The sequence below is a fragment of the Ixodes scapularis genome, unplaced genomic scaffold (genome assembly GCF_016920785.2).
Source record: "Ixodes scapularis isolate PalLabHiFi unplaced genomic scaffold, ASM1692078v2 PGA_scaffold2__306_contigs__length_199485367, whole genome shotgun sequence".
NCBI classification, from domain to species: domain Eukaryota; kingdom Metazoa; phylum Arthropoda; class Arachnida; order Ixodida; family Ixodidae; genus Ixodes; species Ixodes scapularis.
In genome coordinates this window covers 114,132,965-114,158,679 of record NW_024609857.1, presented here as the reverse complement: position 1 = coordinate 114,158,679, position 25,715 = coordinate 114,132,965, and the positions used below count along the sequence as shown (strand labels likewise).

General features: G+C 44.8%; 2 protein-coding genes across 2 annotated transcripts; one reads left to right on the top strand and one right to left on the bottom strand.

Moving 5' to 3' along the window:
- Positions 1-189: 189 nt before the first annotated feature.
- LOC115317576 lies at positions 190-10,775 on the bottom strand. Its single transcript, XM_040206389.1, has 11 exons — positions 10,682-10,775; positions 10,188-10,285; positions 8,111-8,212; positions 7,503-7,659; positions 7,322-7,405; positions 7,180-7,248; positions 5,754-5,834; positions 5,454-5,558; positions 3,434-3,507; positions 2,208-2,427; positions 190-432 (listed from the first exon to the last, which is right to left on the bottom strand). The coding sequence occupies exons 1-11, from the start codon at positions 10,773-10,775 to the stop codon at positions 278-280; spliced, it is 1,239 nt and encodes a 412-aa protein (XP_040062323.1). The 3' UTR covers positions 190-277.
- Positions 10,776-13,385: 2,610 nt separating this feature from the next.
- On the top strand, positions 13,386-18,718 carry LOC120836290. The gene is made up of 4 exons (XM_040499396.2): positions 13,386-13,756; positions 13,872-14,009; positions 14,069-14,188; positions 17,282-18,718. Exons 1-4 carry the CDS (start codon positions 13,549-13,551, stop codon positions 17,566-17,568), a joined length of 753 nt encoding a protein of 250 aa, XP_040355330.1. The 5' UTR covers positions 13,386-13,548; the 3' UTR covers positions 17,569-18,718.
- The last annotated feature ends 6,997 nt before the right edge of the window (positions 18,719-25,715 follow it).

Sequence of the window (25,715 nt, the reverse complement as noted above, 5' to 3'; positions counted from 1 at the left end):
CTTGGCAAGCTGGTCCCAGCTTGGCATGCTGGTCATGCTGGTTGATCTGGTCATGGTGGGTGATCTGGTCACACTGGGTAGATCACCTAGCATGACCAGATGGTTCAATGATTTGTCATGCTGAGGGAATTGGCTGAACAAACCAGTTTAGCCATTCAACCAGCTGAAATAAATACACAGGTAAACAAGTTATGCCTAAATGCCTCGAGGAACATTTATTGAGAGGATGGAGGCTTGGGTGTAAATCTTGTGTGCTGTTTCACCCAAGCATGCACATTTATTCTTTGGGTGCCGGTGGTTCCCTCCTTCTTGTGCCTTGTCTTGCGTTGTCGGGCAGGAACTCCTTTAAAACCTCCCGCACAATCTTCTGAAGTTCGGGGCCCGTGTGCCGAGCTTCGGTGGGTTTGGCTCCCTCGTAGTACATGAGACCATCTGGGGAAATTTTAAATAGATGTGTGTTAGATGGGCAATAAAACAAGCAATAAAATGGCTAGGTGGGCTAGTTAATTAGTGCATGATTTGAATGGAAAAGCGCCTAAAAAGCGTGGACACAAGAGAAGGATGGACAGCACGGAGTGCTACCTTACAATTGAACATGTTTGTGTTGTTATAAGTTAGCGCTTGGTCCTGTCCATCCCTTTCACCTGCTTTTTGAGGTGCTTTAGTCAAATAAAGTAAGCTCCAAGATTTCCTCTTGTTGGCTCATCAAACGTTTCTGAAGACAGTGCGTATGTCACGTTCACCGTACAGTTTTTCTGCATACAAGTGTTTCAAACTACCAAAATTATTAAGAACTTTGTGTTTTACTTTTCAGGAAGTATGATCCAAGAGCGACAGAAATATAACTTATACAAACAAAAGGGCAAGGACAGTGAGCTGTGGGTGAGGTCATAACATAATAAAATTTCAGAGAGGTCGGTGAAAAGGCCAATGTCAAAACACTACCTGCTTCCCTCCCCTATCGCACAAGTGCAATAGTGGAAGTGATTGACACATTGTTTCAGTTTTATGTTAATTAACACTGATCCCAAACTCCCGTAGTGATAGGTGTATCAATTTCTATTTAATCTGTTTGCTTTCCCTAAAGTAAAATGTACAATATTATGCGGTCGATTTGATGTGTTGGATCATTGCTGCCCCTTATTCTGCTCTGCTGCCCCTTTTCTCACCTCTTTGCACTGACTATGCCATGACGCTCGATGCAAGCTTTTTACTGCTGCGCTCAGTTTTGCTTGCTTTCCCATCCTATTACTGGTTTAACTTTTCTTGTGATCCCAACTTTTTAACCAAGCAGAAGCACAGTGTACAGTTCCCCTCATACTAGCATGCATGTGGAGCTTCACTACTCTGCACTCATGTGCCAGGAGCAGTACTTGACGGGGGTCAACATCTGGGTCAGCTCAATGGTCTCTAAAGTTTTGCTCACTATTAAAAGCTGCCATGTGTAAGTTGCAACTGAAAATTAATTGCTAACTTTAAATAACATTTCTGAAAAACAAACACTCGGCAAATATTGCAATAACCATAAACTTCACCAAGGCTGTGAAATTCTATCTGAAACCAGCTGCAGTCATAATTGCTTCCTCTCATTTATAAGCCTCCCAACGCTTAATTGGCTGTCACTTTTCCCTAAAAAATCTCGTCAACCAATTCTACTGTATTTCATTGAACTCGCTTAAATTGCAAAGTAACTCAAAAGGATACCAAAAATGGTATAAACTTAAAATTATAAGAAATCTCCAGGAAGTAGAGATACCGTAATAATCAAGACATGGAAATAATCCTTCCATTTCTGTAAATCATCTACTACCGTGCATGCACTACATTGCATGACCCTGTTAGCGAGAACACCGAATCAGCAGCTTTTTCCATTACGTTAAAAGCAGAATGATGGGCAGAAAACTTTACCACTTAGGTTAGTTCTCCAAATTAGCTCCTTTTACCATGCCAGTATGACAATCACAAATCACAAATTCATTAAAAAAAATTATGGCAATCCTTTTTTCTTTTTTTGCGTTAGCAGAATGATGGACAAAGCCCCAATTCCTAGGAAAAAAAATTAAAATATGGTAATCTGTTGCTTGCATTAGCAGTGTCATGCTTGTACTTAATTATTTCAAAAAAATATTTTAAACAAATTTCAAATCTTGCGGAGCATCTTCAGTCGCCTTTGCATGAGCTGTTCAAGGACAAGCTTTCTCACTTACTTGCAAGGGCCAGCAGTTTCATTGGGGTTACCGGCAGCTTCCCCTTTGCCCCATCCTTCAACTGACTCCGGCAGGGGGCACCGGTCACACTTCTCGCGCACATCTCTTCGTGAGTATAAATACACCTGCACAAATCTTTCACATATCGTTTGGGAGGGAGTCTGTCTACTAAATCATCAATCTTTAGCTTCGAAAGCTTTATCTTGCCACCGAGGTGTACCTGCAATGAAAAATCATTCGCTTAGTCATGAAAGTCTAACGACTTTCAAAGGTTTTGTGCGTGCTTCCCTCCTTGCCCGCACATCATCTGCTCACGCTCGGTTCGGTCATTCTGGGATTCTGGATAATGACAACTTAGCCACCTGAGCACTTTGCCGCGTACAGCATATTTTTTATATTTAAGCTTTTTCGGCATGCTTAACCTATCCACTGCAGCTTCTCATTGTTTCCTCCATATATATTGTGAATGCATTAATGGAGCCTTGCAATAAATCTTGATCAAGATTGAAGTTTCACTAAAACTGACCTCACAAAACATAGGAACCAAGATAAACCAAAATTTTCCCGAAAATCACAATATTTAAAAAAAATATTGGCAAACTAAAATTAAAAAAAAAAAAAAAATTCCTTCTCAATGTTGACAGTGGTACGCCAACGGCAGGAGTGAATCCCCATGAAGCTTGTCTTCGGAGAGTTGTCGGTCCACAACAGGCTCATTCAGTCGAGCGTACCGACGTCACATATGCACCAAACCAGACCGCTAGACTTCACTGTACACACAACAGCAGGTTCGAATAGCCGAAATCCAGATTTCGTAGTAAACACACTCTTCTCGGATGCCACTAGTCCTCCCGAGACTCCTAAAGGCCCGTTCACACTCTTGCGACCGAGTAAGACCCAGTAAGACGTCTTAGAACAGGATACGCTACAGCGGAGCTGGTCCTAAGATGTCGCAAGAGGATTAAAGACCGGTCTGGTCTCTCTCGGTCGTACTCGGTTGCAAATGTGTGAACGGCTCTTAACACTCTCGACCAGTGTGACTAGTGAACCCACTTGCAGCGACTCCAATTGATGAGCATTCAGTTTACTTTCAAACGTGACTGTGAATGAGAATATTTTATAGCATTAACTTAGTACTTTGTAACAGCAAGAAGCTTCTAAAGGCATAAAAAAGTTTACAATGATGCAACACAAAATGCTAACAATAGAACAATGTGGTTGCCTACCATGCCATCTTCCTCAGAAAAAGCCGGTGGTGTGGGATCTTCCCTGTCCAAAACAGGCACTGGCAGCTGAAGTCCTGTAACACAGATGTTATCTTAAGTAAGACGGAACAGCATTACCGTGGGATACACTTGATAACCGAGTACACTATGTATTGTCCCCAATTGCATTAGAGCACCCATTCAAGTAATAAGATATATAATTAACAAGCGCTTACTTTTATATGTATCGTAATATACCAAGGAAATGCCCATTCCTTTTTTGACAAAAAATGGGTTGAACTATACTGTTAGTAGGAAAGCACAAAATAAATAAGGACGAATTTGACATAGATGAAGCACTCTCAACTGAAGGTTTACCATATTTACCAAATACCATATTTTCGCGATTCTAAGCACCCCCCCCCACCCCCCCCCCCCCCCCCACCTTTTCCAAACGAGACGCCTGAAAAAAAGTTTGTATGCGAATGTAAGCACCCCCATCCCATGCAAGAAATTTGAGAGCGGCGATGCCGGTATCATCTTGTTATCCATTAAGCTCGAGCGCCGGAGTCGCGAACGGTCGCTAGCGCTTGGTTTCAACATCACTTAATGGATGGCAGTGTTTGTCGGCGTTCGTCTCGCAATCATACTCTGTTCACTGCGCATTTGTGGTTTGCGGAAATCCTCCACCATCAGTGTGAAGAGAATTTTATACACGATGAAGTTGAAGCAAACGGTTATTTCTTATGCGGAGGATAGTGGAAATCATGACACTGCTGAACACTTCAAACTGGACAGAGCAGGTGTGATTTGGTGGAGGAGAGGGTGGAATCTGATCTTCAAGAGTGCCGTGACCCACAAAAAGTTTACGGAACCGCGCAGCTGCCAACACCTGGAGCTCAAGATCCGAAACCGAAACCATGCCACTCCACTCCGTCGCCAACTGATTCCAAAAATTGCATGCAAAATCTAATTGTCGAGCATACGACAAAGAACAGTCCAGCAGCCCGTGCTTGCCAAGCCGGCAAATGAGGTGCCACGTGCTTGCCAGGCCGGCAAACAAAATACAAGCTAAGCACACACACACACACAAAAAAAGAACCTGAGCGCATAGATGCAATACTTCGCAAGCCAGGGTCAAGACGGAGCGTTTTGTGCAACGACTGAACTCGCGACAAACAAGCGCGCTATGAGGGTTCAGCGTGCACACTTTGCCTTCTTTGCTTTAGCTCACTTCTCTTCACCCACTTTCTTTTGCGGTACATTTTATACGAAAGAAAGCCCACCGACAGAAACCTAGGTAATCAATACTTTGACACAGCAGTAGGAACGGATATTTAAACAAGGACAGGAATGTTGATGAACATGTGTCGGCACTTAATTTCATTTTAGAAGCTGTCATATCTGCAGCGAGGTGGGGACGGCAACACCCGACGTCGCACGGCCGCGGTGACTGAAAGGCAGTTAGAAAAATATAGTTTTCCCACGACCCTTGCTTTGATAAACGAGTGCTCCAGCTCACAAAATAACTCCCGCCGCAAAAAAATAAAATGTTTTGTTTTACAGCATGTGGCATGGCTGCTACCCAGCACGCACGCTAGTGTCAGAGCGTCCGCATACACCTGCGTCTATCGTGAAAATATTTATAAAAAAAAGAGGCGAGACGAGACCAACAAAACCACGAGAGCGCGAGACGGCAGGAAAACCATGCAAGACCGGATGGACAATTGATGCAGGGGGCTTTGTGTCGGGCATCTGCTTGCGCCATATAACACATGCATGCTCAATTACAGTACTCGGTTTAGTTTCGGTATTGAGAGGCAACCGAAATTGGTTTCTTGGTACAAGCATAGTGTAGATTACCCATATTTTGGCAAAATGTAGCGGGATGGAGCAAGGTTAGCCCCTTGGAGTAGTTTGGTGCAATGGTTAACTGTCTTCCTATAGTATTCACAAATGCATTTTGATATACCCTTTACCCTCCTCCCCCCCCCCCCCCCCCCTAGAAGTCAGGTCATCCTTTCTTCATTTGTGCACTCACCTTGTTGTTGACCGACTGGCGGGACGTCAGCCACTGGCAAGAGAGCTGCGGGAGGAGTCGGCACAGTCTGCACTCTCTCAGCAGGACATGTTGGCACTTGGTTTGCTGGCAATGGACAAAACAAGGAACTTGCAATGACAGTATGTGGGACAAGGCACCATATTTTAGAATGCCAGCACCAAATAAAAAGGCTCAACCTCCCTGCCATTCATCAATATCCAATGATGCTTACTGTAGAATCCTTCACTGCCCCTCTCCTACCCTGCAAGTCAGTTTATTTTCTGTATTTGTGGCACTCACCCAGTACTTGGTCAACTGGCGGTACCAGAGCTTGATCCACTAGTACTTTAGCAGGCAACGCACGCTGTGTAGATGGGCATCCTGGAGACATAAAAGAAAGATGTGTTACAGGCGAGCACAATGATCAATCGCTGCCTTGTAGGGTAGTATTTGAGAGACGTGAGACCCACTTTTCAATTTAGAAGATTGAAAAGAAATAATCTGGCCAGGCAAATATTGTAAAATACTTCCTTTTTGTAATGCACCGAAGTATTGAATGCACTCTCAAATTGAGTATATAAAAGAATTGATTTTTGTTTCCCTGTGTATTTATTGCATCCGGAATATGCAAAGGAAGCAACAAGAAGTTAGAGAGAAAGCAGTACGAGACAAAGTGCCCAGTCGGCTTGGGCAAGAAGACGTTGACTCAAAATTACCAAGAACACGGCACGCAAAAGCCCAGAGTCGCCGACAACAAGCAGACAATGCAAGGCAGAGGACGCACGGGTGAAGGGGAAAGCATGCACAGAGCAAAGGTTCGCTCGTTGCCGAGATGCACAACTATGAGAGCATGTGCTTCAATGGCATGCCTCGCGGAACAACCAAGCCGTGAAAGTGACTGGGCGTGTTCCGTATTTAGACATTCTGCATACTTTTTAATCACGTGCTTCACAGAGCCGGCCCAAGTGATTAGGGTAGCTGAAGCAGGCTGTCATGTTACAGATACGTGATCAGCAGAGTCAGAAAGGGAAAGAAATAATATTCTGGATACACCCAAGATCTCGGCAAACAGCCATGACATCAGGCAAGGGGTTCTTCAAATTTATGCAGTTTCGGTTGCATTTTCAGTCCACATCTTCTTTGTTAATGATTTGACGCTACTTAGGAACCCAGCACAGTAAGAAAAATCTTAGCTTCATTTTCCTTACCATAAAGGGTAGTAACAGGAACTTTCACAAACCATACCTAATTTCTGTGTTTATCTTTCAAAGTTGCCACACATAGCTGTCACGCACCCCAGGAAGCAGCTTCATTTTCGGGCAAAATAAAGATGATAATTATGTGAATAACCATGGTATATTTTCTTTGAGCATACTGGAGGGTTATGCTCAAGTAGAGACCTGCTGGAAAGGCACCCTGCTTGGCGAACGCAACTGCCATTTTTTTATTTGGGGAGAATTGTGCCGATTGCAGGAGCCTTTCTGGGAGCCTCCGTTTCCCAGAGATGCTTATATGGTGTAATTTGAGTAGCAACATCAGTCTTCTGATCTTGCTAAAAGCTTGTCACGGCTGCAAACTGCCGTGAATGCAATCTATGTGTTTCACTTATCCTACAGTAGACTGACATTTTGCAGAGCATTTCTTTCTCTCACTCCTCAGAGCCATCCATGGCTAGCAATGAACAAGGCAAACAAAAACAAAATAAAGAAAAGCAGTTAAAACTTGCCTGTGCCAGAAGTTGAAGGCACTGAAACTGGGCCGCAGTGAACATCCTTCATTGGATAGGGTGCATTCTCTAAATAGAAGGAGATGCACAGATGGATGTAAGAAAAAATGGAGTGGCCTATCAACATTACCAAGCAACTCACCCCACTCAAGGAATGGTGACTCATAAAAGGGAAGCCCCTCATCGGAGGTAGTGGCTGTGTCTCTACTCTCTCCTGCGGCAACTACTGAAAAATGAAGTTTGAATTGAACCAGAAGGCAAGCAGTAAAAACTATATTCCTTTCAAAGTTTTCGTTAACTATGAGAGGGGGAAACATACACACCAATTTTTGTGGCCAGGGCCTGAGCCAGCTGCCGACTGTGGCTCCTTTCTTTGGCCAGTTCTTTTTTTAGTTCTTTTATAACTTCCTCTTTTTCCCTGAGGACAGTGATGGGTACCATGTCACTCTGGTAGCGGCTGGGTGTCTCCGTCTGCTTGATCTGGGCAAAAACGTGTGTGTTTGCTGACTTTAATCAACTGCCTAAATAATTAAACCTGTATGGCTGTGGCTAGAATTCCGTCCAGACAAAACGATAGTCACCGCTAGAGTTCCGTCTAAACTGCCAATGTCCAGTCTCCGAAGTGATCTTCGTAGGGCTTTTTATTCAGTGTCGATGAAACGTGCGTGTCAACCTAACCGGTCCACCTCTTTACGCTGCTTCGCAGCAACAGTATGTGGCGGCTCATTACAAAAATGTAACTCCCCTGACCCACCTTACACGCCGCTTTGCGGCAGCAGTACCCCCGTTGCTCAGTTTATAGTTCCGCTTCGACGGAACTCTACACTGTTTGCTATCATTCCTTCAGTGCAGACAGAACTTCAGTGGCGACTATTGTTCCATCTGGAAGGAACTCTAGACACTTCCAACTTATATTGGCGCAATTTCATACCTTCTGCTTTTTCCTGAAATCAGCGGCAATGTCATGCAGCCTTGTTTTCTTTCCGATTTCCTTTTGTTTTCTCTTCTCCTTGTGACCGAGGTCTTGGACTTTCTGAATGCAAAGAGAAGGAATCTAAAATTTATACAACTCAACCGCTAACAGCCCCAGACAAAATATCAAGGCTCGCTCAGTAAGGAAGTAAGGTTTGTAATCGCTAAAAAAAAAGGAAGTGGATATTCTGCCGGCAGGGGACACAATAACCTGGGAAAAGAATGCCGGCAGTTGTCCCCTATTGGGTCTCATATAAAACTAATTGAGAAAACGGCTATTTGAAGCTGTGGAGTAGCTTACTGGTAAGGTGTCTATCTCACACATATTGGGACCCTGGTTCAATTGCAGTGTGGGCTTATTTTTTCTTTTTCTCAAACTTTTTTTTTTTGGTGGGGGGGGGGGGGGGGGCTTTTGCAATATTTACCGCATTTTTTTTCTTTTCTTTTTATTAACACAGGAAAAATGTAATGTTGGAAATGAAACTTCGCTGAATTAAATGGTATAGCACTGCACCCTTCCCGGGGGTAAATGAAAAACAGCCCGGGGAAAAAAAAATGCCGCCAGTTTCGGACGGCGCGTGTATCACTGGGGAGCGGACGGCGTGTTTATCACTCGAACGGCGCATGTATCACAGTCTGCAGCTGCTCATTAGAAAAATATTAACACTATTGGCCCACCTGTCCACCGGCAGTACAAGTATCGCTGTCCTCCATTCACCCCAGGAAAGGCAGTCCCATTCCATTTAACTCAGCGAAGTTTCGTCGACAACATTAGATTTTTCAGTGTTAATTGTAAAAAAGAAATGCTGCAGATATCGTCAAATGCCTAAAAAAAAGCATCATATAATCCCTCATTGACAATTGACTCAGGGTCCTGCTGCGTACGAGACAGACACCTTATCAGTGAGCTACTCTACAGCTTCAAATAGTCTTCATAATTTGTTTTATACGAGACCCAATAGGGGGCAGCTGCCGGTATTTTTTTCCCCCTAGTTATTATGCCGGCAGACCGCAGGATAATCCACTTCAAAAAATAATAAACCGAGCTGATTTCATTAAAAAGGTGCCATTTGTTTTTTACTGTTAAAAAAAATGCTGACTACAACAAGCTACTATGAGCAAATATTAAAAAAAAGTGTAATAGTAATTATTCATAAATAAAATTGTTAAGTTTGACCCCTTTCTTTGCAGTGCCTAGAGTGCCGTCTAACGGCTCTCCACAGGATAGTTCAAGTGGCACCCAAAGTCTTTACAGGGGCAGTGCGCCGTCACATTCTGCGAATTGCAGAGGCCACTGCCTCTGTAGACTGAACTTCGCTGATTCAAATTTTGTCAACATTCCAAGCACTAGCAGTCGGAGAGCTCTGATGAGCGGAAATTTAGGGGCAAGGTCAGAACGCTTTCCAACACAAACCACACTTCTATTGCAATATATGACCTATCAGAGGCTTACCACTGCTTTATCTTACCATTAGGTGCAGATCAAGCAATGTTGCGGTAGTGAGGTATATTATTCTTTGTATTGCGATGCAGGGCCGCAGAAGTTGGAGACAAAAATAAAAAAATCCTTTTGAAAATAAAAATCTACTTGTGATATGCAATATTGAACCTGGACTTCCATAAAGTAAAACACATTGCTTGCTCAGCCTGCTAACCACTGCACCGCCACAGCGAGCTAAATATGTCATTTTTGGGGGTTTCTGATATCATTTTCAATGCACGAAAATAAAATCCGAAATAACTATGGTTAGTTTATCAGGAAAGAAAGAGATCATGTAAGCGTGCTAATTTCGGCTGAACTACACTAAAATATGATGTTAATCGCTAAACGAAGGCACTTGAACGCTCCATAGCAGTACTTGTCGGGCAGCACTTGAACACTTGGTTGGAGCGCCGTAAAACAGCACTCTAAAAATGCGATTGCTTTTTTTTAAGGCTTGAACTGTTTTTCGAGTGGATGTGTTGGATTATCTCTATCGGATAATGAATCTTTACAATTGGTTCAAGGAAAAGTGGCACAGCAAGGCAAAACTTGCCTTTCCTACTGGTCCTACGAGCTTTGCTGTTCCACCGACAATCCTTGGAATGGGGTACCGTTTTGTCTGCATTTTCTTCAGGAGGTCATCCACAGACTCTGCGGAATATATATACATATATTAAACATAAATCTGATTTTTTAAACATGCTTTTTTCCAAAAAGATAAAATAAATATGAACCGAATTTTGTAAATATCAGTTTAGTTGACATGTCGCAAAATACCAGGAAAGCTATGATCTGTGCGTGAGCGCGGCAGGACCGAGCGCGAGAACTTTACTTGTCATACGAGTGGACAAAAAAAAACAATAAAAATTCTAACTCTGGTAAGCCTTTTTTTTTTTTTCTCTTTTTGGCAGTCGCGGCCCGACAGGCGTAGCTTAGCCGAGTGACGAAACGGGTCTCTTAGTTGTGCGGATCAAGCATATCTGACCAAGCTCGCACCCCAAAAGATGCCTCCATTCCCTAGGAAAAAAAAACAACAAAAAAACTTACCGCCCAGAAGGAGCACGTGAGCATGAGCGTGACCAGAAGGAGCACGTGACCCAGTAGGCCTCGTATATCCGGGTGGCGTCGAAGTCTTCGTCATTTCGGGGCGAGAAGCTTCTGATCAAAGACGTTGGCAATATCAGCTGCCAACCGTCCGTAAATTTTACATATGCGTGCATCTACTCTACAGCCTCCTATCTTAGAAAAAGAACACAAACCACCGAAACACGTTGAAGAAAGAGCAAGCAGAGCAGCAGAGATCGATACACGACACAGAAGCAGAACCAGCGAACGTGATGCGTTCGGTTTGTGCCGAAAGACATATGTAATCGTTCTCAGTAAGGGCACGTGAAAGCAACTCTCAGTCACCCCCTCCTGAGTCACGCCCGCCCGCACCGCCACTCACACTCACAAAAGATATTGGCATTATCCGAACGGAGTGGGTGGGGTCCCTGCACCGACGTCACAACACAGCGCCGTTCCGCCATCGCTACGTACTTTTCGAACGCACCTTGCGCCTGCGGCTTTCGTTTTGGTGTGGCGGCGTTGTCTTGGTAAAGCGCCGGAGTTTGAGCGGTCGTGGACTCGGGCGTTGCTCGGACGCTGCTACACGGAGCCCAACGCCTAAGTGTTATTCGGGTGTAGCCGCTGCCTTGGCCGAAAGCTGGCAGATCGAAGCCAGGAAGGCTGCAACAGAATTAACTGCTGGGCTGCAAGAACGCAAAAAGATACGGACAAGTAGAAGAACAGGACAGGACAGGCTCTGTCCTGTCCTGTTCTTCTTTTGCGCTCTTATCCTCTATGAGGCTGCAACTCAGGGTCACAAGGGTGCCTACATGTTTCCGGTGCGGCGGGCACATGTAGGCACCCTAAATCGAATGAGCTCGAGAAACACTGCCTCCGCGCATACACGGCGTAGCAGACGACGCGCCAACATGGGCTGCGTTCAATGTCTTGAATCCGCATTACTTAGGCGGGTCGTGTCACGTGACAACACAGGTTGTAAAGCGCTGAATGCGGGTAAGTTTGGGAACGCCAAGGTACCAAGCACTTATCCTGGGGCCTGGAGTAAGGTCGAGTAAATTTTGGAACACGGCACACGGCCATGCCGACGAGGCTACGAATCGAATCTGACGTCAGGTGTAAAAGCCAAACAACCCACATAAAAAAAAAATAAAAAAAAAAAGCAATGAGGAAAAAAAAGTTGTTAGCAGTGTGACAGTAATAGCAATAAATAATATTTATTTCTACTAATGACGGCCGTAGTGCTTCAGAAAGGCGGAACAAGACAACAATAAACGGGACGCATTCGAGTCGCGAAGGAAGAAAACAAATGCAATGCGCTCTTCGGGAAGGCACGTGACCGTAACCTCCAGTCACCCTTCTCCTAAACGTGTCAGCACTCACAGAAATCTTTTGGTGGCGTTTTTTGAACGAAGGAGGTGACTGTAGTTGACTCTTTTCTCTGAAATCCGGAACTCCGGAAGACTACTTCAAATCATTGGGTGTTCGCGAGTCGCGACGTTCTTTGCGGCGGAGGGATTTTTTTTTATTTAGCGGTCATCAAACATCTAGCCAATCCTTGTGCTTGTGGGCTTGTGTGTAAGTCCGGCAGACTTCTTGACTGATATCCTTCGTATTCTACGTTTGGCGACCGAAATATTTATGACATGGCTACTCCTGGCAAACGACGAAAGCGGTACCTAGACGCAGACCAGCCTTACCTCATCCCGGTATCAACCTTACGTTTCCAGAAGACGCTTGTGGGTCAGGGGGCTAACGCTGGCACCTCTGTAGTTACGGAACCGCTTGACGGCGACGAAGGTAGAGAGAACGGAGGTTACCGTAGTGACCCTCTAGGTACTGACGAAGACGACATCCAAGACTGCCACGGAGCCTACCGTGATGACCCTGTAGATACTGACGAAGATGACGCCGAAGACTGCCACGGAGCCTACCGTGATGACCCTGTAGATACTGACGAAGATGACGCCCAAGACTGCCATGGAGTCGACGTCGGAGATGTCTCCACCGACAGTGAGCATGCATCGCAAGACCAAGCTGATGACGGAGGGGACAGCACTGATGATGAACACCCTGACGGCGAGGTGTCGAGAGAGAAGTCTCTCGAAGAAGCCGTGATCTCTGAAGACGACGACGACGAGGAGATGGGACCTGGGTCCATCGAAGATCTCTTGACCCTGTGCGTGGAAGAGTTTGGTGCTAGTATGCTGCCGCATTCACCAACGTCGAAAGCTGGCGCCATCGCGATGGTTATATCGTATGCCGTTTCGGAGAGATCGACGTGGGCCGGGCTCGGCAAGCTATTGACACTTGTGAATGCCTTGTTTGGCAGCGCAGTTCTGCCGACAAGTATCTACAAGCTGAGGAAGCTGTGGACGAAAAAAAAGGAAAACTTGGTGAAGTACCATTATCTGTGCCCATGCTGTGACACGGTCCTCAACTCAAGCGATTCGATTGCACGATGCGATGTGTGCAATTTTGAGGAGTCCACTGAGAAGCTAAGACATGGTGGGTCATATTTCTTGATGCTCGACCTCCACAAGCAGCTCAAGCACCTAATTGGAAAAACAAGTGTCGAGCTTCATCATTCGCTGTCAATGCTAGCACTCAATGACTCTGATTTGATTACGGACATTACAACAGCCGAAGCTTGTAAGCACTTGCGCCAAGAGCTTGCCTTAGGTCCGAGTGACCTAACAATCACGTTCAACACTGATGGGAGCCCCATCTTCAAATCCTCGAAGACGTCAGTGTGGCCGATTCAATTTACAGTAAATGAACTACCCCCTGCAGTGCGCTTGCACCACCCTACATTGGCTGGACTCTGGTTTGGGAAGCGCCATCCAGACATGTCGGTTTTTCTGACCAAGTTTGTGGAGGAAGTCAACACTATGGCCCCTGTGACATGGATCCATGGAGATCAGCAGCTCACTTCAAAAGCCTTTGTACTGTGCTGCAGCGTTGATACCCCTGCCCGTGCTGCCGTGCAAAACATGGTCTCTTTCAATGGGTTCTTCGGCTGCCCATATTGCTTGATGAAAGGCGAGCACGAGGAAGGTACATATAATTTTCATTCTTTTGCAGATATACACTTTTGCCTGCTAATCAAGGAAGATATCATTGATCAGGTCGCAATGGTTGATCAGTTAAATACTTTGCTTTCTTTTTGCAGGATGCGTGCGCTATGTCGCCGATGAAGCCCCAATTCCGAGGACATCGGAGCTTGTTGTTCGAGACATGGAGCTCGCCCAGAGGCTGGGGAGCCCTGTAAATGGTATCAAGGGTCCATCACCTCTCATGAACCTTGAAGGTAATTTGTGTGTGTGGAATGTGTCATGTCAAAACCTACCTGACATCGTTTTTGCTCAGGTTTCGACTTGGTTGCTGGCATGAGCGTGGAATACATGCATTGTGTTCTGCAAGGGGTGGTGCGACAAGTCACGGAGCTCCTCTTTTCATCGACAAGCTCACGACAGGCATACTACATCGGTAACCGTTTTAACGTGTCTGTTACAATGCCATAGCATGCACGAAACAAAAACCTTAGAGTTTGTCATTGTCAAACAGCATTCAATCATGTGTCACCATCTGGCAGCTAGGAAAATTGATAGATGATGTGCAAGCCTTTTGCAAGGTTGTTAATGCCCGGGTATTTAATTCTTGCCTCATCTATTAGCTCATTCACATGGGAATTCCAAATGATATTGTCACAATGAATGAATGGCCGAACTTCCTCTCCAAGCGCGCTTGTTGCCACGGACGTCATTGCCGAGAATCGAGTGATTGCTTGAAATTTTCCAAACGCTCGGCAACTGCGCAATGCGCACTTGTAGAGATGTGTAGTTTGCACGGTCGCCGAGTGTTTGAAAAGTTGGAAGCAATCGCTCAATTCTGAGCAATGACGTCCGCGGCAACGAGCGCACTTGTAGAGAAAGTTGAGCAGTAGATGCACCCCGGCAGAGCATTCTTTGCCCTGAGAACGTTTCTGTTAGTCCTCTCGTCACCTTCATTCGTGGCATTTCTGGTGGAGGTGCAGGGTACTTATCCTCGTACCACTCACATGCCAAGTAAGACTGATTCAACAAGGTTGTGGGCCGCTTCGAGCGTCGCGGGCTCAGGGCGAGAATGAACAGGCACTTTCTAGAACGAGAAACAAAGATGAAACGGTAAAAGTTACGCCTCGAGTAGAATACACGGGAATCTTTTAGAACTATGTGACAGAGTGTTGTTTGCTCGGCCCTCAGCGCGGCAATATTGTGCCGAATGACAGTTTATAATAGACAAACCAGTGCCTGCCGCTGCCAAGCATGACACCCCAAACTGGGATCGCGAGCTGATTTCAAGATTTCTCAAATGTCATTCGTGCTTACTCCCATTTAACCTGTCATCTAGCAGTATCAGCAGTCCATTTGTGTCCCTAGACATGAATGCGGTCTTTAAGAAAGGTTTCCGTCGATCTACTGCTCATTGCCGACGCCGCTTGGTAACCGAGAAAACAATGCTACCAGGCGGCTTTTTTTTTTATGTTTAATTTTGTTAAAGGGATGCTGAACCGAAATTTTGGGTGGAAATTCTTGGTCGCAATGGCATACATAGCATGTCCTTTACTTCTAAATGGCGTTGTTTTGAGCGAGGAGGCGTATAAAATTGAATAAACACGAAAAATACAATTTTACGCGACCCCTGGTGAGCGTCGTGGAAAACTCGCTTCGTGACGTGCGCATTCTCATTCGCCTCAAAAGACAGACTGAGCCAAGCCAAGCCAGGCGCTAAGTCGGGTGGCGTTTGTTATTGTTAGTACCACGCGGGCTCCTGGAGTGATCATGTGCCTCCGCCGCACCCCCTTGACATGCGCTGTGCCTGTGAGCGACTCGGCTGACTCTTCCCACTCCCGGAATGATCGCGTACCTCCGCCGCCCTCCCTGACGTCCGCCGAGCCTGAGAATGACTCGGATGTCTCTGCCCCGACTCTGCAGTGACCGCGTGCCTCCGCCGCGCACCCCGCGCCGGAGCCCCATCCGCGTGCCCGCCCGCGTGTGCCCGTGAATTCTGTGTCCTCGGCCCCCCCTCCCCCCCCCTCTCGCATCCGGAAGACCGCTTCCCGACCTCTATCTAATCTCATTTCTTTCTGCTCATCTTTCACTCCCATTCCCCCTCCCCCCAAAGATAGTTAGCACGACTCCCATTCGAGTGAGTCTACAGGACTATCTCTTCCTTTCCAAACTCCTCCTCTCTCTCTCTGTCTGCTCTGCCCGCGTGGTACTAGTCCCAGCCGCTTTGAGAACAGCCGCCGAGCGAAGAATCAAGGCGAGCACCAACGAACGAGGAGAATGCGGGGAGGCGCCAGGGGCGCTGGGGGCGCCGAGAATGCGCACGTCAGTTCCGCTACGCCTGCTCTCAGAAGGACTCGCTCGCGCCGGCGGCTTCCGGCCGAGGATTCGCTCTTAATTCAAAGAAATACAATAATTCGGGCCCCATCCGTCGGATTCAATATCGTTCTTAGGTACAGTACCATTCCGTGAAGCCCGCTCGGGCACTAATTATAAGATTTCAAATATCGGTTCAGCATCCCTTTAAACGACACAGGGCTTTGAGAATCGTTGCAACATCAATCTCACCCAATATTTTTGCTGCAGCACCAGTGTGTTTATCTGCTGTGTAGTAAGCAATTCAACGAAAATGTGTCACGTTGCGTGCGAGAGGGAAGGCATGGAATAGTAAAACATCGTTCATACACTTGCAACCGAGTATGACTGAGAAAGACAGACCGGTTTCTAAGCCTTTTCTGACGTCTTTGGACCAGCTCCGCAGCAGCGCATCCGGTCCTAAGATGTCGCAAGAGACTTAAAAACCGGTCTCGTCTCTCTCGGTCATACTTGGTTACAAGTGTGTGAACGAGCCTAAAGGAGTCTTCTCTCAACATTACAAAGCCACGAAAAAGTAAGAGGGAGTGATCACAATTGCAACGAAACTCTGCCCACTAGACAGCATTCTATCTGGTTGGTAAAGAAACATCTGATCCGTGGGTTTTGTGGTCCTTGTGGTGCACCTGGTCATTCTTAGTCGACAAAATGAGTATACCCTTCGAACTATCTTCTCCCCCTCCTTCAAAGGACGAGCCCTTGTTCACAAAGAACCAATGGAGTTTCGACGGCTGCTAAAAGGACATGACAGTCATTCGTACGATTAGGAGACGACGCAGCGTTTATGTGTACCCCTGTCATTTAATCGGAGCTCGGCGCCAGGGCATCACTGTACCCCGTTTGTGGAGCAGACGTACTTGCTCCTCATAGAACCTACCTTGTTCGGTGGCTGCCTGTGAGGTTTTTTCAGGCCCGTAAAAAACCATAGAATTCCTTAGATTGCCCAGCATAAAATACTGGAGGAACTACAGTACCTGTTGCACTACAATGATATGCTGAATTTCATTTTCAATAGAACGCTGCAAAATTTGTCATAAACGTGCTTTCGTAATATATTTTATTCAAATTTACTGTCTAGATCTAAGAAATCAATTTTTCTAAGAACTCCTTTATGAAGCTAGGTGTTCTAATCACTGAAGAGTTTAAATGTGGTTTGCAGGTACACGTGCGTCTGTTGTCAAGGTAGACAAGCGACTACGAAGCATCAAGCCTCCCCACTGTATAACAAGGCTGCCTCGTTCCATTGAGGAGCGTGGCTTCTGGAAGGCGTCAGAGTGGAAGCAGTGGCTCCTTTTTTATGCACTGCCATGCTTGCTGGATGTCCTTCCCCAACTCTACTGGAAGCACCTCTCCAAGCTCTGTGAGGCTGTACACATTTTGCTGCATGACAGCCTTACGCTCCGTGACATCAAGCGTGCAGGTGAGCTCCCAAAAACAAGCATTTAGTTGAAGCCTTGCCATCTAGCCAACACTTCTAAACAGCTTTATTTTCGAGGGCTTTGTTTCACAAATTTTGCAAAGTGTAGGTTTCTGGAAAAATTGTGCAGGCAGAAAATTTTGTATTGATGGGGAAAGGGAGGGGGGTGATGTATGTATACATGCAATAAATTTTTTTGTCATACTTTTCAAATCTTGAGATTTCAGAACATTAGGTTTCCTCAAAAATTATTACGTTCACAGTATTTGAAACTATGTAAGACAACCTCCTCACACCATCTCCAAGCATGCCATGAGCAACACAAATTTTATAGGACTCTTGATACAGATTGTTAGTATGCTCGACGGGGCGCCGCAAACCCCAAAACAGCACTCATAAAGAGATATCCGAAACGGATGGCCATATTTTTGTAAAATAAGGATGCGATTGAGTGAGAATTGCGACATCTTGTTTCCTGCAGAACAGTTAAGGAGGAGGGGAAACGGCCTCGCTTCCTTCCCTCTTTGTGTCCTCGTGGAGTCAAACCGAAGAGAGGAGGTAACAAGAATCGCAACGTCGTGGGCATTTTTGGCCTTGTTCAAGCGAGCTCTTCTTTCGCAAAAATACGACCATCCATTGCAGATAATGATTTATGGGTGACGCTTTCGGGTTTGTAGCTTCCCGCCTAGTGCTTCTGCATTGTTTTCTGAAATCAAAATTTCGCTTCTGCATCCCTTTAACGTTGAAAGTGCTCATCACATCCTATCTTACTGATAGCATCATTTTGGTGGACTTTCCGCTTTTTGCGATGCACAGTTTGTTCATCATGTGGGCCGAAAAACTGGCTTTCATTTTTTCTTTCCTTTAAACCCTGTATTTGGTTTGTTAGAACATTTTTGTACTTTTCTTGAAGCTTAGGTAGAACATACATATCCTTCTAGTGCATTTCTGTTCCAAATTTGAAGGGCATTTTATATCATTGAAGCAAACATTGTTCAAACATACAAAGCACCTCTCATGAGGGGTACTTTCTCTAATTTGTGGAAGTCTTCTATAGTTGTGCCCATATTCGAGGCTGGTGATCTGTCATTATTAGTGACTATCGTCCCGTTTTGTTATTGTGTGGTTTCCCGAAGGTTTTCGAAATGGTTATGCATAACTGGATCTCAAATTACCTCAGTAAAAATATTTAGTCTTTTTCAGCATGGTTTTTAAAAGGGAAAGTCCGTTGAAAGAGATTTGTGCTCTTTTCTAGATTTCTTTGTGCCGATAGTCACAGAGGCGAAATTGATGCTGTATATTTTGACATGTCAAAGGCTTTTGACTGTGTAGATCATACTTTACTCCTTTGCAAACTTTCTTTTTATGTCATGTGCCCAAAGCTTTGTGAATGGTTCAGGAGCTACCTGAGTTTACATAGTAATACTGTTTATGTTGGCAACTTTTTGGAAGTGTTTTAGATCAACTTCTGGCGTACACCAAGGTTCAAACCTGGGACCACTGTTGTTTATTTTGTTTGTAAACAATACAGTATCATGCGTCAAGCACTCAAATGTACTTCTTTTTGCTGATGACATGAAACTCTTTTTAAATGTTAAAGACCATATTGATTGTACTTTATTGCAAACTGATATTGGTGCAATTTCAGAGTGGTGTAGAAAAAAAGCCTTGTCGTTCAATCTTAAAAGCTAAATTGATTTCTTTATAGAGAAAGTGGGAAGTTTTCTTTTACCCTTATGTGCTTGAGGGAAATGTGGTAGATGCTGTATCTCTAGTAAGAGACCTTGGCGTCTATATTGACAAATTCACTGCACACGTTTCTAAGATCCTTGGATTAGAGATAAGAAGTTGGAAATGATCACTTTGGTTATCAAGTTCTTTCACTTCACCAATATCTGTAGTGTGTCTGTTCTGTAGCCTTGTACGCTCAGTACTTGAATTGGGTTCAATTAGTTGTTAATACAAGTTAAAATGATTGAGCGTGTGCAGAAGTTTATGTGGTTTTTGGTCTGTTGTGGTTTTTGGGGTCAATAAATGTGCTTTGTGTAAAGATCACCATGTCATTGGTTCCATTAATGCAAATAAATAAATCACTTAGTCTCATACAGATCCTTGTGGTACTCAACCGTGAGATGGGTGGAAAGCGATAATAACAATCAATCTGGAAAGCAGCTTGGTTTTTCTACTGCCGGCGATGGGAAGGTCACGTGTGAAGTTTTGGAGTTGCAACCGGGTTTCACTCGCCACTGAGGGAGAGCTGTGCACGCATTTATTGTTTTAAATAGTGAATTTCTGATCGTGTACTTTGTCAATCAATACTTATAGGAGGAATCAGCCGTATATACATTTGGTTGTCGACCTAAATTCATATTTGATCGTTTAATGTGTATAAGTGGCATAATAAAAGGTTTTGTCATTTAAACAATACACCTTTTCTTCATTTTGCAGTCGGTGCTTGTTTTTTTTTAATGTCAGGTGAACCATATTGCTTTACAACAAAGGCATATACCCCCCGCCCCCCGGCACCCTAAAAATGCAGTGTGAGATCTATAACTAAAATTTCACCATATTTCAAACACTAGGTTTCTGCTTCACATATTTTGTTCCTCTATTAAAACTACCTTGCTTTTCATTCAGACTCTTAAACGGCTTGATGTCGGTATAGGTCATAACTATTATGGCCTCGTCCCACTAGAGCACGAACCAAAACACTTCTCAGAGACACGGAAAGTGCAGCTTGTTAGCAGTCATTATTCCGTTTCAATATAGTCACCAAATGGCAAAACAGCTTGCGTCACTTAAGAAGACACGCGCAAGGTTACAAATGGATATATTTTGTTTTGTTGGCCGACAGTGGGACTGCCAGCTAGGCAGCTCTGTTTTAGTGATAAGTAAGCTGGCGTGAAGAGCAGTTTAACTGGCTTGACGTACCCCACTGGCTCGCAGGAAGACCAATTTAACCAGCCGACCCATTGGCTCCTAGGAGGACTAGTTTAACCACCTTGACCACATTGCCTCCCAGTAAGACCAGTTTAACCACCTTGACCACATTGGCTCCCAGCTGAAAATCAGCTTGACCACATTGCCTCCCAGGAAGACCAGTTTAACCACCTTGACCACATTGGCTCCCAGCTGAAAACCAGCTTGACCACATTGGTTCCCAATTCAACCAGCTTGACCACACTGGCTCCCAGCTGAAAACCGGCTTGACCACATTGCCTCCCAGGAAGACCAGTTTAACCACCTTGACCACATTGGCTCCCAGCTGAAAACCAGCTTGACCACATTGGTTCCCAATTCAACCAGCTTGACCACACTGGCTCCCAGCTGAAAACCGGCTTGACCACATTGGCTTCCAGGAAAACCAGCTTGACCACATTGGCTCCCTGCTGAAAACCAGCTTGACCACATTGGCTCCCAGGAAAACCAGCTTGACCACCTTGGCTCGCAGGAACACCAGCTTAACCAGTTAGGACCAGACTGGCTCCCAGCTACACCAGATTGAATCTAAAACCAGATTCCAGTTGGACGATGCTGGTTTTTACTTAGACCAGACTGACCAGCTTAAATTCCAGCTTGCCCAGCTTAAACCAGCTTGATTGCCAGCTAAACCAGTTTAATTACCACATTGACCAGTTTGACCACCTTGATTACCAGCTTGACCACCTTAATTACCAGCTTGACCAGTTAGATTTTCATGCTGGTTTTTCCAATAGGGTGGTTCATCATATAAAGTTATAAACCAACCATTTGTGTTTAATTAAAATGCATCACTGACCTAAAAAAAATACTGCTATCCTAGAGTTTATGCTATAGGAATGTAGCGCTTCAGATAAATTTGTTAATTTTTACTTTTAGTCCCTGCCCCCTCCAGATACAACATCTGGCCTAAAGCAGTGTTCCGGATCTCCTTCCAAGACCTCAGGCGGGTCGTCATTCAATCCATGAGTCGGCGGCGTCTCATGGGCGTGTTGCTGGTGCTTACTGGATGGTGCTACCGAGGGAAAAGTGGTCGTGCTTGGGAAAGGCAAGTATGGCCGCCGTAAGTATAGATATTGTTTTTACCTTTGCTCGAATCCACTTTTAAGAAATGTACAGTTCGCATGTGTGCATCTCTCAATGTTTCCACAGTCGGCTGTTTTTTTTTTTTTTTTTTTGGGTGCTCCAACTCTGTCAGCGCTAGTTTCTCTAGATCATGCAAATGGATGCAACACTAAACCACATATGCTCTCGCAACAAACAGTGCTGTGCAGAAGCACAGTGGAATTTACTCTAGCTTTATAATGCAGCACAAAATGGTTGACTCCAAGTATAGCTACTTTTGTGACTCCGTTTAACCAAAAGCTCTGCCGAAACAAACTTGCCGCCTTATAGGTAGTGCAAAAGAACCTCGCGTGCCTGACCTGGAGAAGGGCATTTTTTTTCATAGGTCAATTTTTCCTTAAACCAATACCTTCAGCCTCCTTGAAATGTTAACATTATGTGACACACGGAAGAACAGTAAACTCTTTAATGTTGGCGAACCTTTAATTTTCACGGCCTTTAATTTTGCAGAATTCAGTGGCTGCGATTATGTCCTCTGTGACCGATTCGAGAAGAAATAGGGGCCACGAAGATAAGGGGGTTTTACTGTACATCGGAGGAAAGAGGAAGTCACTTATGTTTGTATGCAGGAGTAAAACCAACAACAACAATCATGGTGTTGACACTTTGTAAGCCTATCTGTGTCTATTGAATGATATCAATTTTGTTTTAGTTCGTTAAACATTGTTGCCTGTACATTGTGGGATGTCGTCTTCAACACGAGCAGTGGTTTTCTTCTCAAGCAGGCAGCATGGACGCGTGCCGCAGCACAACATAGTTCATTTGCAGGTGGTACCGCAGGTTGAAGGATGGTTGGCACAATATAGGGGAATCACAATTCAATGTTCTACCTCGGGCGTAGACAAGATTTGCTTATTCTAAATCATTTTGTCTAAAAATCAGGGATTTGCGATGAATGTACCCGCATGGTTGGAAGGGCCAGACAAGCCTTGTGAGCGCTTCATTTTCTAGCGTCTCAGTCCTGAACCCACTCACGCACCACATGTGTAGATGTTCCGATAGGTGGGAGCACTTATTTGGAAAATGGTGAATGGCAACTGTTATCTTTATCAGACTTTTGTATTATGGTCAAAGTTGGACTGCATATTTGCAATACTTTTTCTCACTTAAAAATATGTCATACTAAAATATGTAGAATAGCCGATGACAAAAAGAGAATGGCTGGGCGTCCTCCTGCACGTGCTTGTGCTTTTCACCCCACTTTGGGCAGATGTGCTTGCTCCAGGCTCATGAGGCACTGAAACGTCATCGAAGGTAGCAGACGGGCTGGTGGTGGAACAACGGAGACTTCTCCCTGCCTTTCTCATGCTGTCAGTGAGCGTGTACCTCTATACTCTAACTTAGCTTAACCTGCACAGAGCTGAGGAGAATAGGCTTGGCGAGTGCCCTTACTGCATATGCATTTGTACAGCTGAGGCACTCTCTGAATCAAGAACATTGTGTATCTTACCTTCAAAAACACATCATTTTGGGGGTGCAAAAGGAATTGTAAGGCATATCTTTGTTTGTATTGTCCTATTACGCATCGCAGGCACGTAGCCAGGGGGAGGCTTTTGAGGCCGGGCCCCCCCCTCCCCCCGATATCTTCCATTTTGCATGGGTCCTCCTCTCCCCCCTCCCCCTCATACAGCGTTTTGTTATGAGGGGGCCCCCCCTGAAACAAAATTCTGGCTACGTGCCTGACGCATCGACTCCAACTTAATGCGGAGTTGACCCACCCTGTTGATAAATTTAATGCCTGCCAGGTAATTTGTTTTGCATTCAGTTAATATATCAGTATTCAGTTAGGTATCCCAAGTCATTAGTCATTGAGATGCAGTCTCTCTGCAAGTCAGTCATGTTTAACATTCATAAAACTGCTTGTCAAATAATGGCACTGTCGAGGACATGTACTCGGCTCGAGCGATCGCTGTGCACAAGCTGGTCGTGTGGTTACAGGCAGCAAACATCCCAGTTGGAACGTCCTACCTCGCAATGTAGCTGAAGACTAGGTCAGGGCCCCACTCACAAACGTCTATACTTTGCATCTCTTTAAGCTGGACCACTTTTGACACTACAAGCCATTGCAGCAAAAACAGTGTGAGACATGATTATAAGCTCGACGTACCATGGCATCCAACTAGAAGGTCACATGGCTTGCAGCTTCTGCCGTGGTTAACTTTAAACTGAGATAGTTTAAAATAATGCTCCCGGATTTTAGTGTTGCCCGGCACGGTTAACAATTTGGTGATATAGTGCTGCATTGAAAAATCTGCATTCGTGACTGTATCACCTTATGAATGCATACTAGCTATTAAACTCTCCATTCTGCAGAGAAATGAAATGCACTTTGCTTCCAAGTGCAGCTACTTCTGAAACTTCATGGTATGAAGCACCTTATGGCTGCAAGCTCTGACCGATCTTGTTCTCTGGTCTGCGCAGGCCCATTGGAGGGAGTCACTCTGAGAGCCTCACCAGAAGTTCCTGCCCGTGGTCGTTCTAAATTTTTTTGTGGTAGGTATGCATCCTTTCTGTCTTTCCCTTAATTGTATTCGGGCGTTTTCTTTTCATTGTAGCAGATTTGCCTCAAAATTGGTTCAGCACAAAAATGGATGCTGTACAACTGTTTCCCGCATATTTTGTTCAAGATAACTTTTCTTTGCGAAAGTTAGATTTTTTTTATGAAGGTTAGTCTTTTTTTTGTTTTTATTCACAAATTTATTTGAGTTTCCATGGGCAACACTAAAACGTTATGCCAAGGGCAAGGAGAAGTTCACTGCTCTAACTTGTTCTCAACTGATAGCAAGAAATTTTGTTAATGTCGTGAAACCTCTTTCCAGCACTTGCTTTGCAGCATGGAAACAAATTATACATGGGACATACTCTTCTTTAGACTGCTTGTTCATTCTGCAGGTCTGCCTTCTATAGATGTCGTGCTACTGGAGAGCAGGCGAATTCGATTGTTGGTTTTGCCATTGCTTTTTTTTTAGCCGTTGTCTATTTTGACTAGTTAGCTGAAAATAATGATCTAGTACCCTTTAGTGTCAAGTAGAGATGCACGCTTTTTAGGCATTTTGCGCAGAGTGGTACCCATTTTCATTGGTTAGCCTCTTGGTGCGCCAACTAAACTCTTTCTATCCAGACACCTGCCCTTTGCTTTTATTTGGCAGGCTCTGGCAATAAAATAATATAGTGTTATTCCTCGGTGGCTTAAAAACCTAAAGAAAGAAGTTTCTCCATGTTTAAACGTAAACTTTTATAAAGGCAAAAATGAATTAAGCCAGTAGCAGACGACACATAGCCTCAGCAGTGCTCCGCGCCAACAGCGTTGCGTCAAAATAGCGGTCGTCTCCTTTTTTCTGCCTTCTCTCTCTTTCCTTCGGCGCTCTCCTCCCTTTCCTCCTCTCCGGCACCTTTGTCACCACACCCACTGGCTAAACTCTCCCACTATACGGCTCTGCATTGCAGTAGTAGGTTTTTTTTATAGTCTTTAGAGTTAAATGTGAATATTTGACAGAAATCTCCCAGGTTGGGGTGAAAGAGCTAGGGTTAAATGAATGCATTTGATCATTCGCCTTAATTCGGTACCCATCATTTCAAGGCCTGTGTGGCTTTGTCCTTGGGTGTGTCTATGACTGTGGCTGTGAAGGAGCAGTTTTTTAATAGGTACAAGTACAAAGTATAAAAACAAAAGGATCTATGTGCTGATCATGAAAGAATATGCTAGCCATTCTAATGTAGCTCTGCCAAGTACTTGATTGTGATTTGTTTTTATTTCCAGCTACTTGGTTGCCTCAAGATCTGGAGATCCTAGTGGCCACAAGCTTGGACTCAATCTTCTTCTGTGGTTTGGCCAGGACCATGGGGGAGGTAATCCAAGCAACAAGAGCATCACAGTATCTCCCTGCCTGTGACTTCCAATTAGCATCACGACAAGGGAGTCCTCATGCCACCAAGTGTTAGGTATGCTACTCGAAATAAGCATTCTTACCTATTCTTGAAGTGAAACAGCAAAAGCACTACTAAGCCTAAAATGCAAAAAACATTCAAATCTCGGGTTGGTTTGAGTTCCAATTACAAAAAGGCGTCTGCA

What these genes read in the sequence shown, in the direction of transcription:
- LOC115317576 (XM_040206389.1), bottom strand. Translation starts at nt 10,775, where the DNA reads ATGACGAAGACTTCGACGCCACCCGGATATACGAGGCCTACTGGGTCA. An exon ending in TCGTAGGACCAGTAGGAAAG is followed by an intron (nt 8,213 to 10,187) that starts GCAAGTTTTGCC and finishes CTTTGCATTCAG; the next exon opens with AAAGTCCAAGACCTCGGTCA. An exon ending in GTCACCATTCCTTGAGTGGG is followed by an intron (nt 7,249 to 7,321) that starts GTGAGTTGCTTG and finishes CCTTCTATTTAG; the next exon opens with AGAATGCACCCTATCCAATG.
- LOC120836290 (XM_040499396.2), top strand. Translation starts at nt 13,549, where the DNA reads ATGTCGGTTTTTCTGACCAAGTTTGTGGAGGAAGTCAACACTATGGCC. An exon ending in GAAAGGCGAGCACGAGGAAG is followed by an intron (nt 13,757 to 13,871) that starts GTACATATAATT and finishes TTCTTTTTGCAG; the next exon opens with GATGCGTGCGCTATGTCGCC. An exon ending in ACCTCTCATGAACCTTGAAG is followed by an intron (nt 14,010 to 14,068) that starts GTAATTTGTGTG and finishes GTTTTTGCTCAG; the next exon opens with GTTTCGACTTGGTTGCTGGC.